The following is a 24,422-nucleotide window of genomic DNA, read 5'->3' as shown; positions in this document are numbered from 1 at the left end:
TCATTGGCACCAAGGCAGAAGCGACTCTCATCGCTGAAGACGACACGTCTCCATTCGTCCCTCCATTCACGCCTGTCGCGACACCACTGGAGGCGGGCTGCACGATGTTGGGGCGTGAGCGGAAGACGGCCTAACGGTGTGCGGGCCCGTAGCCCAGCTTTATGGAGACGGTTGCGAATGGTCCTCGCCGATACCCCAGGAGCAACAGTGTCCCTAATTTGCTGGGAAGTGGCGGTGCGGTCCCCTACGGCACTGCGTAGGATCCTACGGTCTTGGCGTGCATCCGTGCGTCGCTGCGGTCCGGTCCCAGGTCGACGGGCACGTGCACCTTCCGCCGACCACTGGCGACAACATCGATGTACTGTGGAGACCTCACGCCCCACGTGTTGAGCAATTCGGCGGTACGTCCACCCGGCCTCCCACATGCCCACTATACGCCCTCGCTCAAAGTCCGTCAACTGCACATACGGTTCACGTCCACCCTGTCGCGGCATGCTACCAGTGTTAAAGACTGCGATGGAGCTCCGTATGCCACGGCAAACTGGCTGACACTGACGGCGGCGGTGCACAAATGCTGCGCAGCTAGCGCCATTCGACGGCCAACACCGTGGTTCCTGGTGTGTCCGCTGTGCCGTGCGTGTGATCATTGCTTGTACAGCCCTCTCGCAGTGTCCGGAGCAAGTATGGTGGATCTGACACACCGGTGTCAATGTGTTCTTTTTTCCATTTCCAGGAGTGTATAAGAAATCTCTAAGATTTTTAAAAAAGGATTTGTATCATTAATGACTGGCTTTAAATGTTAAGAAATAGACATTTTGCGTCTCACAATATGAGAAAACGTAGTCTCCTATGTCCATATCATATTATATATGAGTCGCAATTGGAATCGATGAAGCCATACTAATACCTGAGTGTCACAATTTATAGGGAGATGAAATGGAATGATCAAGTGAGCTCAATCGAAGATTAAGCAGATGGCAGACTTCGATTCATAGGTAGTGTACAGGGAAAATGCAATGTTACATACAAAACACTGGGGCGACTCCTCCTAGAATCTTGCTCAACTGTGTGGGACCCATTCCAAACAACAGGGATTACTGAGAGTACACAAAGAAAAGCAACACGTATAGTCACCAGTTTATCTGACGTGTGGGAGAGTGTCAAGGGGATGATGATAAGGTGAAGTGGCCGACGCTGGAAGAAGAACGCCAACTACCCCGCGAAAGCCCACTGTCGAAGTTTCAAGAACCAGTACTGAATGAGGAATCTAGAAATATACTACAGCCCCCTGCGCATCGCTCCCGCGGGGACAAAGAAGACACTACTGGAGTAATTAGAACGTGCGCAGAAGCATTCAACCGTAATAAGTGATTGGGTTGGTAGTGCCGCCTGCTATACGCTTCACAATGATCTGCAATGTGTAATGCAGATTTTGAGAACCACCTCGATACACGTTAGCAAGTTAAACAAGTCTGTGTTCAACCCTTTACGCCTTCGTCACGCGGACCTTGCATTCGAACGTCAACATTGAGCGTGGCGAGTTCACGCTGCTGAACGATCAGAAACGAGCGGCTTGTGAATATTGTACGTGTGCCTCAACATGGTGTACATTACACGCGATCGTAGCGCACAGCGTAGCAGCTGCTGTACATTCTCAAATCACACTGTTCACGAAATGGAAGGGCCTGAAATTGCTAGGTTAACTCTATCAAAAGACGCACTTTTCCTCCTTTGTCCAAATGTTAGTCATGTTGATCTGTCTGTAGTATTTGTAAATAAAAACTTCACTATCTATAAAATGCTACAAGGCAAAAAGAAAAGTATCAAGTCCAGTCAATAAGGAAATTTTCATAACAAATAGTGGGATGCAGATGTACAACAGTTCTCCACATAAGATAAAGAAATTATTTTATCATTCTCACTTCTTAGTGAAACCAAAAGGTCATTCATACTTTATCGCTGTTCCTACTCTGCTGCACAATCTTTACAATGTGTGAAATATAAGACTTGAAACAAGAAAGTACAAAATACTTGTATATTACAGCAAGTAGTGTCAGCTGTCTTGTAGGTAAAACAAATCGAATAAACTCGCTTCTCACATAGAGCACTTATATTTACGTAACACCGAATACTACAGAATATATTTCTGTTAAATTAATAAGAAAGTATCAAAATCTCTTAGAAAATGCGAAGGCGAGTAAAAAATTATTTGGATATAGTGAGATGCGAACCAGCAACACATCATTCATTACCTTACAACTCTGTGTCTCTACTCATTACGCTACTCTGACGATGTATAGCACACAACCACACTTTGCATCCTACCATTTGCTGAAAGATATTTCAGGTATGTTATTAACTGACATGTAATTATAACGCCCCCGGTAGCTGTGTGGTCAGCGCGACAGAATATCAGTCCTAAGGGCCCGGATTCGATTCCCGGCTGGGTCGGAGATTTTCTCCGCTCAGGGACTGGCTGTTGTGTTGTCCTTATCATCATAATGTCATCCCCATCGACGCACAAGTCGCCGATGTGGCGTCAAATCGAAAGACTTGCACCTGGCGAACGGTCTACCAGTCGGGAGGCCGTAGTCACATGACATTTACATTTTTTATTTAATTATAACAGGAACTATGAGTTTTGGATCTTCAGTGTGCCGTTGCCTTGAAACGGAATACTTTCCTACCGTGCAAGTTGCAATTTGAAAATTCTTTAACCAGCAATATGACGTATCCCGTCATTTTATTATAACAAATCGTACAAATAACGACAGGTTTTCTAGAGATACTCAATTTCCCGATGCTTTGAGACGGCATACATTGGTATAAAACCCATCAAATATAAGCTTCAACTGAAAACCAATATGGCGTCTCCCGATTATGTACTGAAGAGAGATGGCGTCTTGTGAAGTAGGTGGCGATCTTCCATCTCACTGGTCTACGTTTAAATGCGGGGTCAGATTATCTGACCTGATTTCTGCACGTTCGGAAAGACTCTCCGACGTGATTTTTCCACGCTATGATGTCAGAAACTAGGCGCGCTCAACGTTAACGTCAGAATGCACGGTTCGTCTGCGGCGGCTTTAGGCTACCAGCGTAGCGAAAAGTGCGAAGCTGGAACTTCAGAGAGGGGGGACAGCAGGGATGTGCCCTTACTGGGACTCGGAGGATGAGCTCGAGCACAAGTTGTGTCGCGAGAGGTGGAAGACTCACCGGCGACGCGCGCCCCGTGGGAATGGCTGAGGCGCCACGTGACCTGGAGCACGGAAGTCATGGCCAGAAGCCGTACCGCGGTACCCCGGGGCCCTTAGGAAGTGCGCAGGCACTTGCCCGAGGCGCCTCGGAAACTGGCCCGCCCCGCGTACTTCTGGAGCCTGCGTCATGACGGCCGTGCCGCGGCGTTGCCAACATCAGCCGCGGGCGCGAGCGAAAAACTCGCCAGAGCTATTCCCGTACTGAGCAGCGCCGCTGCAGGCGCGCATGCCGCAAGGGTAATGCAGTGGACGCAGGTCCTTACACAGCGCCGCCATAATCAAAGCAGAGAAGTGCCGTATAGGTTAATTTGACAAGATCAGTCACGTATGATAAAAATATCGATTTATCTAACAGTATAAAAATTTTTCAAAATCTTTTTGAAAATAAAAGGGAAATTCACAAAAGAAGTGTTTTGCTTATGAGCCCACGGAGTAATGAGAGAATGAAAGAAAATTTTCGCACATACAACTGTCTTCATTGGCACGTGGAAGACCTTCATGCAGGAAACTTCAGATTGCGCATATTCTGTAATAAATAAATAGATAAATAGTGTTTTCGACAAGGACAGAAGCTGAAGCAATTAATTAAAATTTGTGCTGAGGTCGGGACTCGAACACAGGTCTCCTGCTTACTAAGCATGCTAACCACTACACCACAGTGGCATTGTGGCTCATACAGCTGCACGGACTACCCTAGCCCAACGCCCTCCCTAACACAAACCCCATTTCACGCCTTCAACCTATTTTCACCTTCTAAAATTGCCAGTATTGCCGAGGCTGTCCGACATTGAAACAGCTCCCCAGCTTTGAACAAAATGGGGAAATCCTGCCTATACGTCACGCTTAGGTGATCTATTGATCAGATGGAATTACACATTCCTGGAGAAAGATGAGTCTCAACTTTATTTTCGATAACGATAGGAGCTGAAGTAATGAATTGTGCCTTGGCACAAATTTTAATTCATTACTTCAGCTTCTATCCTTATTGTAGATAGAGTTGAGACTCACATGTCTCCATGATAATGCAATTCCTAGAACAGCCTCTGGTGTTACTGACAGTAGCGCAATAGCTCTGTGGACTATGCCGTATTAAGGCGTAGCGTGCCGCACTTGTCGGTAACTTTGTACATACTCGAGAAAAAGACCAATAAAAGAATCTGCGATTTGATTTCGACAACTCTGTTTTAGTTGCTGTTGTATCGTCTGAGGAACTACAAGGCTACGAATGCTGTATGTGTATTATGTCTTGCGATGCGTGGTTAAAAATGTTTCACTCAAATCATTTTTATGTTTTCCATGTACTGAAAAGCCACTTACAAACAAAATAATAGTTCTTCAATAGCCTTGAACTGTGATATATTACGGACTTCTTTGAAGATAAAATTCAACACATCATTTTTAACGGAAATTATCGACACATTTGAAGGTAATTTAGTCAGTATTCCAAGTAAATGTTGAAGGATCGTCACTGTTTACAATATATATTTACGATCTAATGAATAACGCTGAAGGCTCCGTGAGGCTATTCGCAGACATGCGAAGGTTGCAACACCAGAAGACTCTAGTGAAACTGAGGAAGACCTTCGGAGCATAGATGACTGGTGCAGGGAATGGCAGTAGACTTTGAACGTAAATAAATGTGAAGTATTGTGCTTCACAAGCAAAGAGATCCATTGCTGTACGATTACATTCTTCTTCTTTCGCTTGTACCTCTATCCCGCATCGGTGCAGGGTCGACATCGTTATTAACGGATTGGGATCGCCAGTTTAAGGGATGGCCGGATGCTTTTTCTATCATCACCCCGTTATACCTCTCACCCCCGGAGAGGGAATGTGTGTATCCCAACTGACTGCGTGTTGTGTTGTTCACTTGAAAGTGAACGGAACTTTTCTAAATGTTTCGAATCGCGTAAGTGCGGCGGCAGTTGGGTACCAAGACGGTATTCACCTGCAGGGATGTGGGTAACCGCCTAAAAATCGCAACCAGGTTGGTCGGTACACCAGCTCTCGTCGTTAATCCAGCGAGTGCATTCGATCTGGGGCTGGCTCACCTACCCGTCTCGGAAACAGCGCCTAAACACACACGGCTATGTGGGCGGGTTGCTCTTTTATTACACTATTAATTATAAATCAGTAGAAATAGTACTGGCTCCGAAGTAACCTAAATAAGAACGACGACATAAACAAATGATACAACCAATAGATGGTAGGTTGAGTTTCAGAGCGAGAGTCTTAAATTTAAAACCTTCAGGAAAGAAGTGGCTTACCAAACAATTGTTCGACCGATGAGTGGATACTGTTCATGAGTCCGGGAAACTTATCTAGCTGGATTAATTCATAGACGGAAAAAAATTCGCAACACCAAAAGATATTTAATGAAGAATAATGAAATTTCTAGGTAACATGTTTAAGTGTTTAACATTGCAAGATCACCGGATAAAGTAAGCGCGAGATAAGCGATTGCAAATGTGAAATGCTGGTACATTAACAACCGGTGTAACCGCGAGAATGTTGAATGCAAGGATGCAGCCGGATGTCAGTTTGTGGGAAGAAGTTGCATGGCTGTTCTTCTAGGTTGGTCAATAAACGGACGGTCAATGCTGGTTGAAGAATACACTGTAGTTGTCGTCCGACGATGTCCAATATGTGTTCCATTGGAGACAGATCTTGTGATCGAGAAGAACAAGGCAAGAGTCGACACTGTAGAGCATGTGGGGTTACAAACGACATCCTGTTGGAAAACACCCCCTCGAATGCTGTTCGTGAATGACACCACAAGAGCTCGAATCACCAGACTGACGTACAAATTTTCAGTCAAGGTGTGTGGGATAACCACAAGAGTGCTCCTGCTCTCATACGAAATTGCACCCCAGACCATAACTCAATAGGTCCAGTGTGACTACGCAACACACGACCATCACTGGCACCGAATCAGCTTCCATCAGAAGGCACATCAAATTCCCACCCTTCGTTCCAATGAGTTCTCGCTTGACCCCACTGAAGTCACAAATGGCAATGATTTGGGATCAGTATGCACGCTACAGGGCTTCTGTCTCCGAACTGTACTTCAAGTAACCGAGTTGTAACAGTTCGTTGTGTCACTGTGGTGCCAACTGCCGCTCAAATTGTTGCTGTAGATGCAGTATGATGCGCCAGAGCCATACGCCGAATAGTGTTACTTAATACAAACAAGATTTGCATTCTCATAAGGACGTTAATAGCGTCATTCTTTTGGCGACTGGCGCGAATTTTCATTAATCATCATCTTTCAGATGTGGAAACACGCCTATCGACGTTCGTTTATGTCGCACAACTCCTTAATGTTGCGATTTTTTTTCCGTCAATGTGGATGAGAAGATTTTCTTGTATGTGTACATTTTAAAAAAGGGTGCCATTTATTATATGAAATCGAGATTTTGTGTAGGACGAGAATATTTTGTTACACTTGCTCATTAACGAAGACACTGAGATGGACGTCACGCTTGGCGCTTGTAAAATTACGGGTTCTGTTAGCAGCAAAGTACGCGGAGTATTGGACATGTAATCAGACGTGTGGGCGCCGCGGAGCGGTTTAAAAGGCCGGAGACTGGCCCAAGCGGCGAAATCGTGGGCGGCAACCGGTGGCCAGCTGGCGGGCGGGGGGGGGGGGGGGGGGGGGGAGCAGCTGTGGAATACGGGACGCGACGCGGCAGCTGCCGGGCTGGGCTGGGCTGCAGACAGTAGCAAAAAACCATTCATCCGGCAGTCTCCCCTGTCTCAGGGGGGCACGTCCTGGAGGATACGCCGCGCTTCTCTCTGCCACTCGGCTGCTGCAGCTGTTGCACTAGCTTATGTGCGCGTTACTGCAATTTAAAAGAACACGTTGAATGTCCCGTAATGTTGCAAGATGCGTCAAAAAGACTGCCTTGGTTATAGACAGCGAGGAGTATTTTGCCGGCCCAGCAAAATTCCGAATACGTCACTGAACGATCTCTGTGTCATTTCCGACTATGTACCTCAGAGTACAAGAACGTACACAGCACCTAAGCTTTGAAGGGGGGGGGGGGGGGCAAGAAGTGGTGTTAGTTTCGCTGTGAACGACGAAACTGTTTTAGAGGTTTCACGGTTCTGGGTACGCTTGCTACAAGTCACTATGCATCACTAGTTATGGATTTCTAAAACAGGTACTGAATTACCCAATATGTCCATCTGTTTGGCGGGAAGGATGCAGCTTGGTTCCCGAACATTCGTTTTCTAGGGGCTTTGGGTGGGGAGTGAGAAGGCAACTGCCGTGTGAGAAGGCAACTGCCGTGTCGTACCCCAATCTGGATTCTTGCTTTGTAAGCAAGCATATGAACAATGCAAAGTGAACTTTAAAGTCAACAAGTGTATTCGGAAAACAACTGAGTGAGACCTATGGAAACAGAGCAGTAGGTACCCCACTGGTTCGGGCATTCCATTGGTAAGCTTCGAAAAAGAATATATACTGCCTGACAAAGTGAAACACCCAGAAGACAAGATCGGATATCAATGTAATTTCGTACATGTTCACACCATTGGCTGGTACGTAAATCATCAGAGTTGCAACTCACTGTAACAGGTAGAACAGCCACACGAGTTCATTAGTGTTCTTCGTGTTTGGTGTCGTTACTACACCCGATGAGGTATATGAGGGCCATAAACAGCTACAGATCTTGAGTGATCACTATGGAGGACACGACATGATGCTGTCTCACACAAGTACGCTACATCAGCACCAGACAGAGTAGGAATGGGATCTGATTGTCCATCTCCATTTGGCCAGCTGGTCGAATCATGCAATATTAACATGTGCCTGCCATACGAGAACAAGTAACGGATTCCCTGCAGCAACCTGTGTCATCTCATACCATTGGTTCCAGAGTAACATCAGTTGGAGTAGAAAATAACCGAACCATATGCAGACTGTCGTTAACATCACAATACAAACGGCTGCGTTGGAGTGGTGCCGTTAGCTGGAAGCATGGATAGGTTGAATGTCGTCACGGTCCGGGACTACCCCAGGTGATCATTGTCAGCGAATATGGCGGCGACAGGGGAACAGGTCACATTCTTCAAATGTTTTGGGGAGGCGCAGAGGTGTTACTCCTGGCCTTATGGTTTGAGGGCCATAGGGCATGACTTCGGATCGTGGGTGGCGATGACTGGGGAACTCTGACGGCACAACAGTATGTCGTAGACATCCTGTGTCCTCATGTGTTTCCTTTAATGAGACGGTATCGTGGAGCCATTTTTCAACAGGTCAATACTCGTACAAAAGTGGTATGTGTCACCACGAACTGGCTGCGTGATGTAGAGATCCTCTCTTGGCCAGCAAAATCCCCAGATCTGTCCCTGATAGAGCATGTGTGAAACCAGCTCAGACGTCATCTCCATCACAATGCCGATATCCACGATATGAAGGACCAGTTAGAACAATTGTATCAGCAGAGAATGGAACGACTCTATGACACCCTTCCCTACTTATCAACACTTGCATCCAGGCCAGATGGGGTGGAACGTGATTCTTGTGAGTGGGCTAATACTGACAAAGTTTTTTGTAAATCGGACACATTTTTTGATCACTGCAATAACATCACATTGCCCCTCAACCCATGACGTTTCATTCAGTTTCCTCTTCCCCTCGTGGGTACTTCGCTTTTTTTCCCCAGGCAGTGCATATATACCCAGGTCCACTGCTTGCCGTTATTGTGAAATGGGACTGTAAAGGTAACGTTGAATCGTTGGTCCGACTGGCCTACGAAATGAATCGACAGGGAGTTCTGAGCTATAAACTGTATTGTGTGAAGCAATCATCAAATATTCTTGTTAGTTACTGCAAGGAAGTCATGTACAAAGAACAGTAGGTGAACGATATATAGAGAGGAATTATGATCAGGTTACTGCACAAAAGTCACTGATTTCAAGAACGAATGCGCGACTTTGTTTGGAGTGGCACAGACAAGGACTTGATTGATGTGTGGAGCAGTGGAAAAAAGTTTTATGGAGTGAAGAGACTCAACAGACGGTATAGCGTCCGTGAACCAGAGTAGACCTACTGGAACCCTCGCCAAAGGTACTTACTTGCGTTGTGGAACACTGTATGCTGTATGCTGAAATATGTATGCTAACTGCGGAATGCCCTCACAAGAGCTAAAAAGCCATAATTGTAACTGTATAACCGCGGGACTGCTACGGTCGCAGGTTCGACTCCTTCCTCGGGCATGGATGTGTGTGATGTCCTTAGGTTAGTTAGGTGGAGTGATAGTCGGGGTCTGCTTTTCCAGTTTGAGCTCATGCCATTAGCTTAAATCGCTATCAAAATGAACACTGTAGATAATAAAATAACAAAGCCTACTAACCGAAGCAGCGCCTTTCGTTTGCCAGTGTGATATTCATCGCGTTCAGATAGTAATATAAGAACACCGAGGTTCGCAGGAAAAAATTGATAGATTGACTGGATTAGCTTCCTCATGGCCTTCAAGGGGAACTTCTTTTTGGCTGAAGTATATTGTTACCTCCTGTCAAGATAAATAGTGGCCACAACACACCGACAAGCCTTACAAAGAATGGAAACAAATTAACCTTTCAATTATATTCAATGAAAAACTATCCCCACATATTCATCATTGTAATAACAGTGAAAGGGGCTTGATACACCAGATAGCCTGCTAGCAGTAACGCTACTGAAAACTTAACTGCCGACGACATATTTTACTTATCACGACGTAGACTTATCTTTGGGTCTTGTTTGAAATTTGTGGCAATCCACGTGACAATTTCACTTCGTGCTCTAGCAAATGACACAATTAGCTTGAACATTACGTCTCCCGTAAGGTCAACTAATGAATTTGAAGGTCTTGAAACGTACTACGACAGAAAGAACAAAAATGGTATGTTACCTTGAACAGTATTCTCGGTAGAATTTTATGGTATAATTGTAATGCTGTAATTATGTACTATGCTGAAATACGTATGCTAACTGCGGAATGCCCTCACAAGAGCTAAAAAGCCATAATTGTAACTGTATATCCAGAAGAAATTATGTAACAGTCAAACAGCGAAAGCATTAACAATGAGACATGACTGGGACTCCTAATAATAAGATGATATAATATATAGGGTAGTTGTAATTAAACTTCCGCTACTTAAGGCAATGTAGACGAAAAACTATTTATTGTACGCTGCATAATTTGTGTTTTAGTAGCGATAGTACCATGACCAGCCGTTAGATGCGCGTTGCGGTATGACGGTGTAGGGTTGAAACACAAGCGTCAGTGTGCATTACGGCAGCAGACAATCAACATGGGTCTCGACAAGATGAGCAGGACTTTTGCTGTAAAACTGTTTTATCAAAGCAACAGCACTAGTGCTGCTACTCTTCATGAGCATCGACGAATTAAAGGAATACGGAGAGGCCCTCTTTCCGCACTGGGGTAGAAGAACAGAGTCGGAATTGCTCCTCAAGAGAGGACAACGGACAAAGTGTTGAAAAAATTACCATTGCCGTGGCTGAGAATGCTGGACACAATGTGCGATCTTCAAGCAGTGCCCGGACTACTTAGTGACAGCTGAACACTGCATGGGCCATCGTTCGATAAGTATTGCGAACAACTGTGAAATAATATTTCCTAAAAAGTAATGGCATGCGACAAAGAAGATCAAGTGAAAGTCCAAGTTCATGTAGGCAATGAACTGCTTGAACAAGTTGATAAATTTACTTATCTGGGCAGTAATATTACCAGGGATGGAAGGAGCAAGGCAGAAGTGAGAAGTAGAATAGCTCAAGCAAAGGCTGCTTTTAACAAGAAGAAAAACATATTAACATCTAAGAGCATCAGCCTTGAAATCAGGAAAAGATTTTTGAAATCATATGTGTGGAGTGTGGCATGCTATCGGTGTGAAAGATGGACTCTCGGAACAGAGGAACAGCAGAAGCTAAATTCTTTTGAAATGTGGTGCTATAGACGCATGCTCAAAATAAAATGGATCGACAAGGTCACAAACGAAGTGGTTCTGGAAAGAGCACGTGAGAAGAGAAGCTTCTGGAGTTTCATTGTTAAAAGAAGAGTGCAATTTACAGGCCATATATTAAGACATAAAGGACTCCTGAACACAATCATAGAGGGATATGTCGAGGGAAAAAGACCAAGAGGAAGACCACGACTGAGGTACATGGATCAAATCGTGAAAGATGTGGGATGTAACACCTATAAAGAAATGAAGAGAAAAGCTGAAAGACGCACAGAATGGAGACAAGCTGCCATTGTAGCTGCTGCAAACCAATCCTTGGATTGACCACTACAGAAGAAGAAGTGTGATTCCAGGCTGTGACGGATGCAGATAGTCATCACATTCAGCAACGATTGTAACCTAGAATGTAAGCAAGGTACGCAATTCACTCTATCTCGCGGAAATCAAAATGTGTTTCTTTCAATGGTTTATTCGTTATTTCTCTTCTGCATGTCCTTACCAATGTTTCCAGAGAGTTTCATTGTCCTAAGAGTACTGGTTTTTCAAGTGGGCCCTGTCAAGTAACAAAAGTTTAATTATAATTGACTGGAGTAGCTTCCCCATGGCCTTCAACCGAAACTTATTTTTGGATGAAGTAGATTGTTAGGGTTGAAGGACGGATCCTCAAAATTACAGACCAATACCCTTAACATCGGTTTGTTGCAGGATTCTCGAACATATTCTCAGTTCGAATATAATGAATTTCCTTGAGATAGAGAAGTTGCTGTCCATGCATCAGCACGGGTTTAGAAAGCATCGCTCCTGTGAAACGCAACTCGCCCTTTTTTCACATGATATCTTGCGAACTATGGGTGAAGGGTATCAGACGGATACCATATTCCTTGACTTCCGGAAAGCGTTTGACTTGGTGCCCCACTGCAGACTCCTAACTAAGGTACGAGCATATGGGACTGGTTCCCAAATATGTGAGTTGCTCGAAGACTTCTTAAGTAATAGAACCCAGTACATTGTCCTCGGTGAGTGTTCATCGGAGGTGAGGGTACAATCTGGAATGCCCCAGAGAAGTGTGGTAGGTCCGCTGTTGTTTTCTATCTACATAAATGATCTTTTGGATAGGATGGATAGCAATGTGCGCCTGTCTGCTGATGATGCTGTGGTGTACGGGAAGGTGTCGTCGTTGAGTGACTGTAGGAGGATACAAGATGACTTGGACAGGATTTGTGATTGGTGTAAAGAATGGCAGCTAACTCTAAATACAGATAAATGTAAATTAATGCAGATGAATAGGAAAAAGAATCCCGTAATGTTTGAATACTCCATTAGTAGTGTAGCGCTTGACACAGTCACGTCGATTAAATATTTGGGCGTAACATTGCAGAGCGATATGAAGAGGGACAAGGCGTGGGGAAGGCGGATAGTCGTCTTCGGTTCATTGGTAGAATTTTTGGAAGATGTGGTTCATCCGTAAAGGAGACCGCTTATAAAACACTAATACGTCCTATTTTGAGTACTGATCGAGCGTTTGGGATCCCTATCAGGTCGGATTGAGGGAGGACGCAATTCAGAGGCGGGCTGCTAGATTTGTTGCTGGTACGTTTGATCATCACGCCAGTGTTACGGAAATGCTTCAGGAACTCGGGTGGGAGTCTCTAGAGGAAAGGAGCCGTTCTTTTCGTGAATCGCTACTGAGGAAATTTAGAGCACCAGCATTTGAGGCTGACTGCAGTACAATTTTACTGCCGCCAACTTACATTTCGCGGAAAGACCACAAAGATAAGAGAGATTAGGACTCGTACAGAGGCATATAGGCAGTCATTTTTCCCTCGTTCTGTTTGGGAGTGGAACAGGGAGAGAAGATGCTAGTTGTGGTACGAGGTACACTCCGCCACGCACCGTATGGTGGATTGCGGAGTATGTATGTATGTAGATGTAGAAGTAGATGAAATTCCTGCAAAATGGCGGGCACTGTATTCAGCTAGCAGGGTAGTATTTTGAGAGGCCTTGAAAGCAAGGCTTTGGAATAGCAGCAATTTGCATTACTCTCTCAGTCGAGACGATCTTCTGACGGCTAACTCTGGAACAGCGGATCGCACGCCACGTGCCACGGACGCGACGCGGTAGGAAGTGCAGGAGCTGAGGTGTGTCGCAACGCGCTGTATAGGTGGGTGGGCGGCCAGTTGCCGAGTTCGCCAGCCTGCGGCCCACGGGACGGCCACCCACGTCCGGCCGGCGCCGGAATTCGCGTTGGCTCCGCTGAGGTAACAGAGCGCGCGTCGGCGGCTCGGCGCCAAGGCCGCCACACCCAGGCCTCTGTTCCGCGCCGCGGGGCGCATCCACACCTCTCTCTCCACGTGCTGCGCGCTTAACGCACTGTTTTCTCACAGAACACGCCATCCTCCAAACATGACTGTTTCGTCACCGTCGCCTTCAACAAAAGCACACTGTGCCAGCCAGGTATTTAAATTTGATCTGCAAGACAGCAGAAACAACACAGTAACATCGTAACCGATCACTGCAATATACACTTCAATTTTTTTTCATAAGGCGTTTCAGAGAACATTCTCCATCATAAGGTGGTAACACGACTGATTCCATGAGTACTGCTCTCTGAAACTAATGGAAATGGAAAGCGTTGCACCATGTATGAAATGACCGACCGATACCAAAACTGTTATCCCAGTATTTCATGTCTGTGGGCTATGTCGCTTAAGGGTGGTTGGACGTCAAACGGGCCGACTTGGAGCAGGCGAGGCATCACAGGACATTTTAATTTCCAGTGTCTATACTTTTACAAATAAATTCATAAAACTTTGTCAGCATCACCAGGAAAGATTCAGGATTCACAGTCATTGCAGTGGATGTTCGAAAACATAACGAAATAAATTTTTTTTACGTGTGAAATTTCATCATTTTTTTCACTTACTAATGGCTGCATTTGTTGCTATAGGTACACTTTTCTTCATAAGTTAGAGAGATTATTCGATGAATTTTGCACATCACACATACCATACTCACAGGTGTATGAAACTCTTAAAGTGTCACTCTTGTGCGAACTTAGTTTCAGTATTTTCAGTACAGAAAAGAGTCATTCCTACAGATGACGAATGACGTGAGCACCCGATGTCCATTTAGTGTGTCTAACGTAACAGTTGCAAGTGGAGATCGCAACAGAGGACGTGCAATGTAGCTTATCGCCGAATTTTGGACTTTGAGAAGGGTCGAATCATTCTAACGTGGACATGGGAGCATCATACAGACAGATCGCACAGACGGCTGTAGGGCAACGACCGCAGGAATTGTGGTGACACAATGGACTCAGGAACTCGGGACAATAGTGTATCAAGAAGCGTAGGCGCAGCTCCTTCCATAAGGACTCCACCACAAGAAGATCGTAAGATTGTTCAACAGGCGCTGACGACATACGGATGACAATAGCTGAAATTCGGGCTAGGTTCCTACGAACTATCCCGAGTAAATTACTGCAATCTGGTTAGACAACACAAGTCGTCATGCAACGTTTGCCATACCACAGATAACAGAAGCACCAACTGAGACACTGACTGTTTGTGTTGGTTAGATTGACGCCTACATCCCCGTAGAAGAACTGGTGAAACATGACAGGAAGCAGCAATTTTCGACACCCATACATCTCTAAATCCTGAAATCCCGGTGTGAGGAGCTACTGGATGAAACAGGACTGATTCGGTAGCTGCTGAAGGCAGTCTGAATGCTCGACAGTACGTGGGAAGAATGGTAAATCCCACTGCCATATCCTGTTTGACTAGGGTGCCAAATGACATATCCCAGCAAGATAACGCAAGACACCATACTGCAGTTCACATCAAAAACGCATTGAGGAATGGACGAATCCTTGACATTCCTACACAGTTCCCTGATTTGTCACCCGTATAGCATGTCTGGGCTGCAGTAGGAAAACATTTATTTTCGTATCAACCTCCAACCAGCACTCTTCATGAATTGAAATAGAATGTGTTTAAGGCATAGCATGATATTTCTCAGGATGACTTCGGGCACTTTTTGTTTTCATGCAGCAACTTGTCCAAGAATATTCGCCCTTAACGGGGTAACATCTCACACTGATAATGACGATGGATATCAGTTCCGAAAGTTTAAACATTTAATATAGGTTATATGATGATTATCTCCACAAAATTTGATAAATATTGGATTGATCTTTCATGGTGTAACATTTAGCATTCCATAATGGTACGTTGTTATAATTATACTATCTTTGGACCCTTGCTATTTTAGCAGCGAGTTTATGCCAACTGGCGTAATATGGAGAAACTCAGATGCATTGCAAAGTACAGTGTGTCATTGACTCATGGAACTTTTTTCCAGAACCAGATTGAACAATGATTATATCAATAGTTAATGGTAGCAGCGTTTACAATTCAGTATAAAATACAATATACTTTCAGAGGATTAAGTAATTTGCTGCACACACAACATTATTATTCATATCTTCTACTGCGTTGTGTCACGGATGAGGGAGAAGATACGCTGTAACCTTGTTAAGAGGGCAATGATAACATTCGTTTTGATTATGGTAGCAGAGTTAAATGTGGAATTCCAGCCACGATATTAACTCAGATTTCTATGCATAGACGAAAATCGTGTAAAATTCCAGTAGAGGACAAAGCCAAAACCAACTGGAAACCAAACCTGTTTACACTCCTAGTCTCAGATGTAGTCAATCTGTCACCCATCTGTGCTCGTACGATGCATGTCAATAATTTACTACGGCCACAAGAGCGACGTACACTGACGGAAAAACCGCAACACCAAAAAATAATTAATGCAGAGTAACGAAATATCGGGAATACATTTGTCTAGTTAACATATTTAAGCGATTAACATTGCAATATCACAGGTGAAAGTACGCGCGAGATATAACACAGCAATGTGAAAAGTGGTACATTAATAACCACTGGAACAACCAGAATATTGAACTCAGGCATGCAAACGTGCATGCACTGTGTTCTACAGGTGCCGGACGTCACTATTTAGGATGAAGCTCCATGCCTGTTGCACTTGGTCGGTCAATACAGAGACTGTTAATGCTCTTTTGGATGACTGGAGTTGTCGTTCGATGATGTCCAATGCGTGCTCAGTCGAAGACACACTGGTTATCGAGCAGACCGAGGCTACATGTCAACACTCTGTAGAGCATGTTGGGTTACAACAGCGATATATGGACGAACATTATCCTGATGGAAAACACCCCCTCGAATGCTATTCATGAATGGCAGCATGACAGTTCGAATGGCAGCATGACAGTTCGAATCACCAGAGTGACGTACAGTTTTGCAGTCATGGTCCGCGGGATAACCACGAGAGTGCTCCTCTTCTCATACGAAATCGCACTCCCGACCATAATTCCAGGTGTAGATCCTGTGTATCTAGCAGGCAGACAGGTTGGTTCAAAATGGCTCTGGGCACTATGGGACTTAACTTCTAAAGATCATCAGTCCCCTAGAACTTAGAACTACTTAAACCTAACTAACGTAAGGACATCACACACATCCATGCCCGAGGCAGGATTCGAATCTGCGACCGTAGCGGTCGCGTGGTTCCAGACTTTAGCGCCTAGAACCGCTCGGCCACCCCGGCCGGCAGACAGGTTGGTGGCAGGCTCTCAATTGGCCTCCTTCTAACCAAAACACGGCCATCACTGGCACCGAGGCAGAACCGACTTTCACCAGAAAGCACAACAGACCTCCATCCTTCCCTCCAACTTCCCTCCAATGAGCTCTCGCTTGACAACGCTCAAGTCGCAAATGGCAGTGGCTTGGGGTCGGTGGAATGCACGCTGCAGGACTTTTGACTCGGAGCTCTCCTTGAAATAACCGATTTGTAACAGTACCAACTGCTGTTCAAATCGCAGCTATAGATGCAGTACGATGCCTTAGAGCCATACGCCAAACACTATGCCACGGAAGTGCCACGTGGTCGTCCGGAGCCCTGTCTTCTTGCGTCCGTATATTCTTGTCGCCACCGTTATCAGCAGTCATGTGCAGTGACTACATTCTTGCCAAGTCTTTGCGCATTATCGCACACGAAACATCCAGCTTCATAGCCCTATTACATGACCTCGTTCAAACTCAGTGAGATGGTGATAATGGGGTCTTTGTCGCCTTAAAGGCATTCTTAACTAACATCAACGCACCGCTTTCAATCTCAAAGGCAACTAATGCTCACGGTCGTTACAGCGTGTTTTTAAAGCATACCTGATTTGCCTCTTAGTGGCGCTACTTACGTCACTCTTTTGCGACTGGTGCGAAATTTGAATAGACATCTTCAGATGTAGAAACACGCCTACCAACTTTCGTTTATGTGGCACAACTTCTTCTACATGATGTGATTTTTTTGCGTCTGTGTAAATACACTGTGCTGCAAAATTATGGTCATTTCTCATGAAAACTTCTTTCTGAATGCTGTTATCTCTGCAAGAGATATTCCATATAATGAGAATAAGACTTTACAGACACAGTATTTTTCCTAGATGATATTAGACACTGTGTATGAACGATCCGCGTGTCGAACTTCATTTTTAACATTGTAGCCTTGTACTGGCAAGAACATTATTTATATTCTAAATAACACGTAGCATAATAATAGTTCTAAAACGTTCCTGCTACGATAATGGAGCAATCAGATATAGGGGGTACATAGTTTCTTGAAACGATACCACATGGATTTGTCCAAGACCATTTTTCACCCTGAAGAGTTCAGTGCGGAAGCCTTCTGTCCCTAAATCTGTGATCGCGCTTCATTTATACTGACCATCAATTCAATGGAAAATCAAACTTCAAAATCAAATAAACAACGAAAAAAAATATGAATTCGCACAATAATGTTTCGCTCATCGCGGCGATCAATATTCTGCGTCAGATGCAAGTGCGTGGCGCTGCAGTGTAATCCGAAGAAGTAATTTTATATGAGTTTCTGTACCAGCTATCGCGGGCATACAGCTTCTCGTTACAGCGATCGCGTGTGGCAACAGTCGCAACATCTGTTGGCCATTAAAGCAGACGTTCCTCATTCCAGCAGTTAGGTCCGCACCGCCCGTGGCTGATTACAGCTGTTACATAAAAATGTCAAACTCTGTTGCAGTGTTCGAGGGAACGGCCGGCCTGATTCGCCAAAATATCGAAATATATTCGTTTTCAAGCCGCACAGCTCTACATTTCCGACTGGCATGTTTCAATCAACACAGCAGGAGGCTCGGGTACGATTCATACCTTACCTTGTGGTACACTTGTACAACTTTTTTTTACATCGATAAAAAACTGCAATTTCCCATTTATTGCTCAAACTCTTCTGACACTATTCGTATATTACACGACAGATGCCGGGTGCTGCTCGAATGACCGTTCTAATAATCAGACTCTTCCAACCAGCCGTTTTTTTCTTCTTTCAACACATATCCGAATAACAGTGTATCAGATTCAATTGTATTCAAAGGTTGGTTTTATGGCACATAAGCGCATATTATATATTTTTTTAATCTAGTCCAAAAGAGTGAAGCTGGTGAAATGTATTCTGTAAAACTTATGAATGTCCTATGGAGTAAAATGACTATGAGGCACGTTGTCCGCTGCCGACAGAAAGTGAAACAGAGTTGTATATAACAACTAAGTGAAGTGGCGTAGAAGAAAGCGCAAGAACGAAACACATAACATACATAAAAGACGCACTAACTGAAATTCAACACTTATCCCAGATGGACTCTAAACTGCGAAGAAGTCGCCGTAGTAAAGACGGGTTACTAAGGAGGATTCAAAGCCTGAATAGGGGTCGAGAGGTGTGGAGAAGCGGAGCAAGGCGTCCCGTCGACGACGCGGTCGTTAGAGACGGAGTACGAGCTCGGATATAGCAAGAATAGGACAAGGAAATCATCTGCGTCCTTTTCAGCGCATGGGAAAGGGAATGTCTTACGCCATTTTCAAGACATTGATCCACGCATACGCCACGAGTGATCTTGGGATAACATACATCTGGATTTCAGGACGGGGATTTGAAGAGTTGTCCACCCTCCTGAACGCAAGTCTCGTGCCTTGCCACTGCGTCACCTCGCTGGGTCAACTGATAAGTTGGGTGGGGATGGAGAGGATGGGAGGGGAAGGGCGGATGAGAGGGGGGAGGGGGAGCAGATAAAAGGTACAGCTGACCTCATCCCAAGGCTGGTTTGAATAACGCAGTGTTTTACTATGCAAGGCCCTACTGAAGGAGGGTATGCAGTTGTCTTCCTCCAAACTTTGAACTGACTTAACCCAGCCAGTTGTAGGGGGCCCTGCAGTTCTGTGTGGAGTCTAAACCGTTGTGGAACTTTGAGTTTAACAAATCACTGCCAGAGCGAAAGAAGCTATAGAGACAGAAAAAATCCCAGCAACGAACTTCTGGACTAATAGTCTGATTACTTAGCCATCAAGCCAAGACGAAGAAAAACAGCAACTTAAATACGGGAGATATAGACAGTTTGCACTTCGTGAATTAAAATTCCTTTGTCGTTGTTCGACAACTATACTTTGGGACTAAAATTTATTATTTATTAATTTGGGGCAAGGGCGGAGGTGGAGAATTATCAAGTATCGGGTTTCGTTCTTTACAGATTTAACCAACTGGTTAAAGTGATGGACAACGGTCATGCAGATAAACGCCATCAGCAGCATATACAAGGTTGACAGGATAACTATAACCAAATGTTCATCAACAAGGTAGCAACCAACACAAAAACCTCGTAGACGTCATACAGAATAATAGTGCTCAGAGCAAATGCTAAGCGTGAAGGTAATGGAATGTCTCGCGAATGTTTGATGGTCGGCAGTGTGAGATGGTTTCAGCCGCCCGCCGGACACGCGCAGAGAGTGTGTTATCATCTCCATCACAATTAATATCTTGGAGTATAGTCCCAATGAAACAAAAACGGCATAACAAGCCGGGAGACCGCGTCTGAAGTTGTTTGGTCGTCTGCAGCAAGCCTTCCTATTTGACCCCAGTTCCGCGACTTGCGCGTCTTTGACAGGAAGATCAGATGAAATAATGACAACAGAAAACCTAGACCTCGAGCGAAGAAAATCTCTGGCCAGGTCGGGAATCGAAACTGGGACCCCGCGATCTAGAGGCAGCGACTCGAACTTCTTTTTTTGTCTTGTTTCTTTCGATTTGTTTCTTCGTCGTTTTACGCCAGTGCCACTGTGCGGATGTCGCATTAAGTCTTTCAAATTACATCAGTTTTTTTTTTTTTTTAAAAAAAAAAAAAGAGAGGTTTGTCAGTCCCCTGACCGAACACGCTGAGCTACCGTGCCGCTTCGTTTATATTTATAAGATCGAACCCGGGACCCAGGACGTAATGATTAGTAGTAAACGACTCTAAGTCCACACTGTGGTTAATACTTCCAGTGGATCACGAGCTGCGGACAGAGTGAAGCACAAATTTCAGCACAGAATTACCACCACTGAGTACCAACAAGGAGTTCAGAATAAGTAACAGCTGAATGTTATGTTTACATACGCATCCGAAATTTAGAAACAACTGTACTGCTGGCCTACGCTGGTCGCATGATGAAAGCATTTCATTCCAGTTATCCACCACAACTGGAAATTTCCAGGTTTGAAGTAACGACTCTAAAACAAAGGAGACCGATAAAAACTGCACTAGGGGTATCCTACAAGGATAACAATAATATCATTTATTTTCCCATCACTGTACAGGGAGTTTTAGGGGAAGAAGGAAATTACTTCTATGGTGACACGACCGGTCATTGTAATGAAGAAAACATCACATAGAAATGTTCCTAATCTCAATGATTTCCCTTCATACAACTATTTGAAACTGCTAAGGATGTGTGTTATAATCAACATCTCTGCACAACTTTTGTTAGAAAGGTCACCACCAAATTCAATGCACTTTAAAACTCGTGTAAATAAGTTACATATTGTTACTCGGACCTGGTGCGACAGTTACAGAAGACTATAGACACCAGACCTGGTTATCAGGACACCACCCATCTACAAAAAGTGCGAAATGCACCAAAGTTGTTGAGAAAACATTCATATGTTACGTGTTTGTCCGTGGTAGCATCAAAATATTATTGTCTATTACAAATTATGTGCTACTATGTTTGCGGTTGTACTATCACTGTGAGCCTACCACAGTCTGTAGCCGAGGTCTACTCTGAAACAACCAGTTCGAACCCTGCTGGTGAAAAAATTTTCGCCGTCAGTATCCGGCGGACAGGCGGGGGTGAGCTGGTGTCGTCAAGTTCGCCACACTCTACGCAGAGCGCTGAGTTAAATTACAGACCTACCCAGAGTACGTGCCCTACGTCCGCGCAGGGTGACCCATTAGTCAGACTTAGGCCTGAACTTGCCAGCCTTTTTAGTGCTATTCGAAAATAGTATGCTATGAGCATGTTCACCTAATTCCCTTCTTTCATAATCATCAATAGCAATACAAACACGACATCACACTGCAAACGCACTCACTCTACCTACACGAAACAATTACAGTTAAAAACACTTCTATCGTACAAACAACTAGAAATGCCATCAGCCACACGAGAAAATGGATGTTTCAGAATTATCCCAGCCATCTGGGTCAGACACATACAGTGCCCACATAAAACAGTTACAGCTAGCAAAAATTCACATACTTTTTGGGTGTATTACTGTTTCTGAAAAGATGCATGCTTCGTAATGTTAAATTGTTGCATTTTAGGTGAAGAAAATCAGCTTTTAAAGTTTGTGACTATCTTTTATTACAAACTAATGGTTGACACTGTTTCCGAAGCAGTAAGAACGACATACAGCTTTGCAGAAACAGGAGGTTATCTAAAACTCTTGTGTTTTAGTAGTCTCAAACTTTACTAGCTATAATTATTCCTGTATGTAGCCGCGGATGACGATGGACGCAAACCTACAACTATTCGCACATCATTAATCCAGTTAACTCCAAGTGACGTTTCCAGCAACTTGCTATAATTCCGAATATTGTAAAGGGAAAATGACAGAAGATTTAGTAATACCCATCCGGTCCCCTTTCCTTACTGTTTCGAAGAGATAATCTCGGTCACTGTTGAAAATGGAGCATCTATTTATACGATGTTTTGCCTTGGGACCTGCTCATTCTAGCTTTTCTCACAGTATGTCTGCTATTCCCCGAAAACTTCTTGTGTTTGTTCTACAAATGTGGCATTTGTCACATCAGATACGAAGACGCTACAGCAGCACCACTCTCGTACATTGGATAACGTGCACTCCCTTCTAGACTGTCCGATTTAGCTAGAAAGGTGACTTTAACAACTGTGACCCCTCACCACACATGATGCCTGGCTGGCGTGCACTAGGGCACCGCAGTAGCATGTAACACTGGCACTAGGAACACGCGTCACGAACCGGGTGTCGGCGCGGCGGCGAGCGCGCGGCAGCCCGCCTGCTGCACCTCGCACATGGCGGCACCGGCAGCTGCCTCCAAACTGACGGCGCAGCGCCGCCTGCCTTTTTTAGTGCAACTCGCCAGACCGGCGCCCAGCGCAGCGGCCGGGAGGGGAGGCGGTCGCACTACAACAAGTAGCTGTATTAGCCGCCCACGGCGCCGTGCCGCGAGGTGCACAGCACGCTCCGCCGCACACCCCCGAAACCTCAATGGGCGCGCTTGTGCCGCACTGGGCCAATCGGGCCCGGGCATCTCCACAGTCTAGCGAGCGCCCATACGCCTGCCAGTCATGGGGACCCAGCTGCTGGAGGTGGGGGGACCAGCTGCACTCTAGGCTTCCCGTGCGGTGCCACCAGCACCGGGAACGTTGCAGCTTGAGCGGGGGTCCTGCAGAAACGGGTTTCACTTGCGATCCTCAGGACAGTGTAGCAACTGATATAATATTACCTCAGTCTACAAGCCCCCGTAAACGATCAAACATTTTGTCGAAGTTAACAATATTTGCCAAATACTTGACCGTGTACGGTGCTGCTTGTTGTGTTTGTCAAGCACAGGTCTTGATTTACGTGTTCGCGAGAAATTTTGACAGACGGAAAGTTTGACATGACGGCGAACGTTGTTAGTGTCGATGTTTCGCCGCATATGTATAGTGAAAAATCGTTTTATAATTTATCTCACTGCATGGTAAGTTTCTACAACTATGGAAACTACGATCAAGGACAAGAACAAAATAGCGCAGACAATTACAAAAATGGTAGAAGTATCACATAAATCGTTCTCCGGTTCTTCTACGGACGATGTAGGCTACACGATCCAACGTTGTGGTATTTTAATGAACTATCATTAGAGGAACAAGAAGACTAGAATAAATTTTCGTGTACTTGCGTCTTCTTTTTCAATGTGAGAGCGAAGTATCCCTAAAACAAATTTTGAAACGTTTCACTGTCCATCCGCTGAAAGCTGGTTCAAATGGCTCTGAGCACTATGGGACTTAACAGTTGTGGTCATCAGTCCCCTAGAACTTAGAACTACTTAAACCTAACTAACCTAAGGGCATCACACACATCCATGCCCGAGGCAGGATTCGAACCTGCGACAGTAGCAGTCGCGCGGTTCCGGACTGCGCGCCTAGAACCGCGAGACCACCGTGGCCGGCGCTGAAAGCTCATACAGACATCAGTTACTGAATGTAACATTTTCATTAAAAGGTTTTCAGGTGTATATATCTCTCTAAATTTCAACAATTTCGTGTCCAAGCGTCTTGTTTTCTTCTTCTGGTTCTTCTGTAAACAGTGCCAGTGATGTTAGAAACGCTTTATCTGCATTTGTAGCCGTTCCCACTAGTGTCAAAATACATCACACACGAAAACCATCTGCTTCAAAAATATGGTTAAACTGACAGGCTTTTTTAGTACGTGTACAGCTTGTTTGACTCACCCGTAATGAACCTGACAGACAAGTTTGGTCTTTTAAGAGGGACTTAACAACTTTTTTAAATGCTTAATTGTCCGTTTGAAGAAAGCTGATGTCTCATTTTAAGCCATTCCCGGGAGTAGCGTCTTGTTCTTTAAACACAGTGCCAAAGTCAATGCTAGGACTGCTTTGTCTGCATTTGTGGTTATTCTCATTGCTGTCGAAAAACTCACGGACACAAACAGCGTCTGCTTCAAAGTGAGGTTAAACTGGCAACCTTTGTTCGTACGTGTACGCACTTTTTTGACAATCAGTGGCTAGGC

At 44.8% G+C, this 24,422-nt stretch overlaps 1 protein-coding gene across 6 annotated transcripts in view; it reads right to left on the bottom strand.

Moving 5' to 3' along the window:
• The window catches only part of LOC126473647 (liprin-beta-1), a 955,354-nt gene that overhangs the window by 164,781 nt on the left and 766,151 nt on the right, over positions 1–24,422 (bottom strand). For 2 of the 6 annotated variants that reach the window (XM_050100855.1, XM_050100859.1), the window contains exon 1: positions 3,214–3,289. The exons of 2 other annotated variants lie outside the window; for them this stretch is intronic. In XM_050100855.1, coding sequence (XP_049956812.1) covers positions 3,214–3,274 — 61 coding nt within the window. In that variant the 5' untranslated portion in view covers positions 3,275–3,289. Of the gene's footprint in view, positions 1–3,213; positions 3,290–22,567; positions 22,713–24,422 lie in introns of those variants that run through there. 2 more of the 6 variants (XM_050100857.1, XM_050100858.1) reach the window with 2 other exon arrangements.

The sequence above is a fragment of the Schistocerca serialis genome, chromosome 4 (assembly GCF_023864345.2).
Source record: "Schistocerca serialis cubense isolate TAMUIC-IGC-003099 chromosome 4, iqSchSeri2.2, whole genome shotgun sequence".
Classification (NCBI taxonomy): Eukaryota; Metazoa; Arthropoda; class Insecta; order Orthoptera; family Acrididae; genus Schistocerca; species Schistocerca serialis.
Note: the sequence above shows the minus strand (reverse complement) of the source record. Positions and strands in the feature narration are given on the sequence as shown.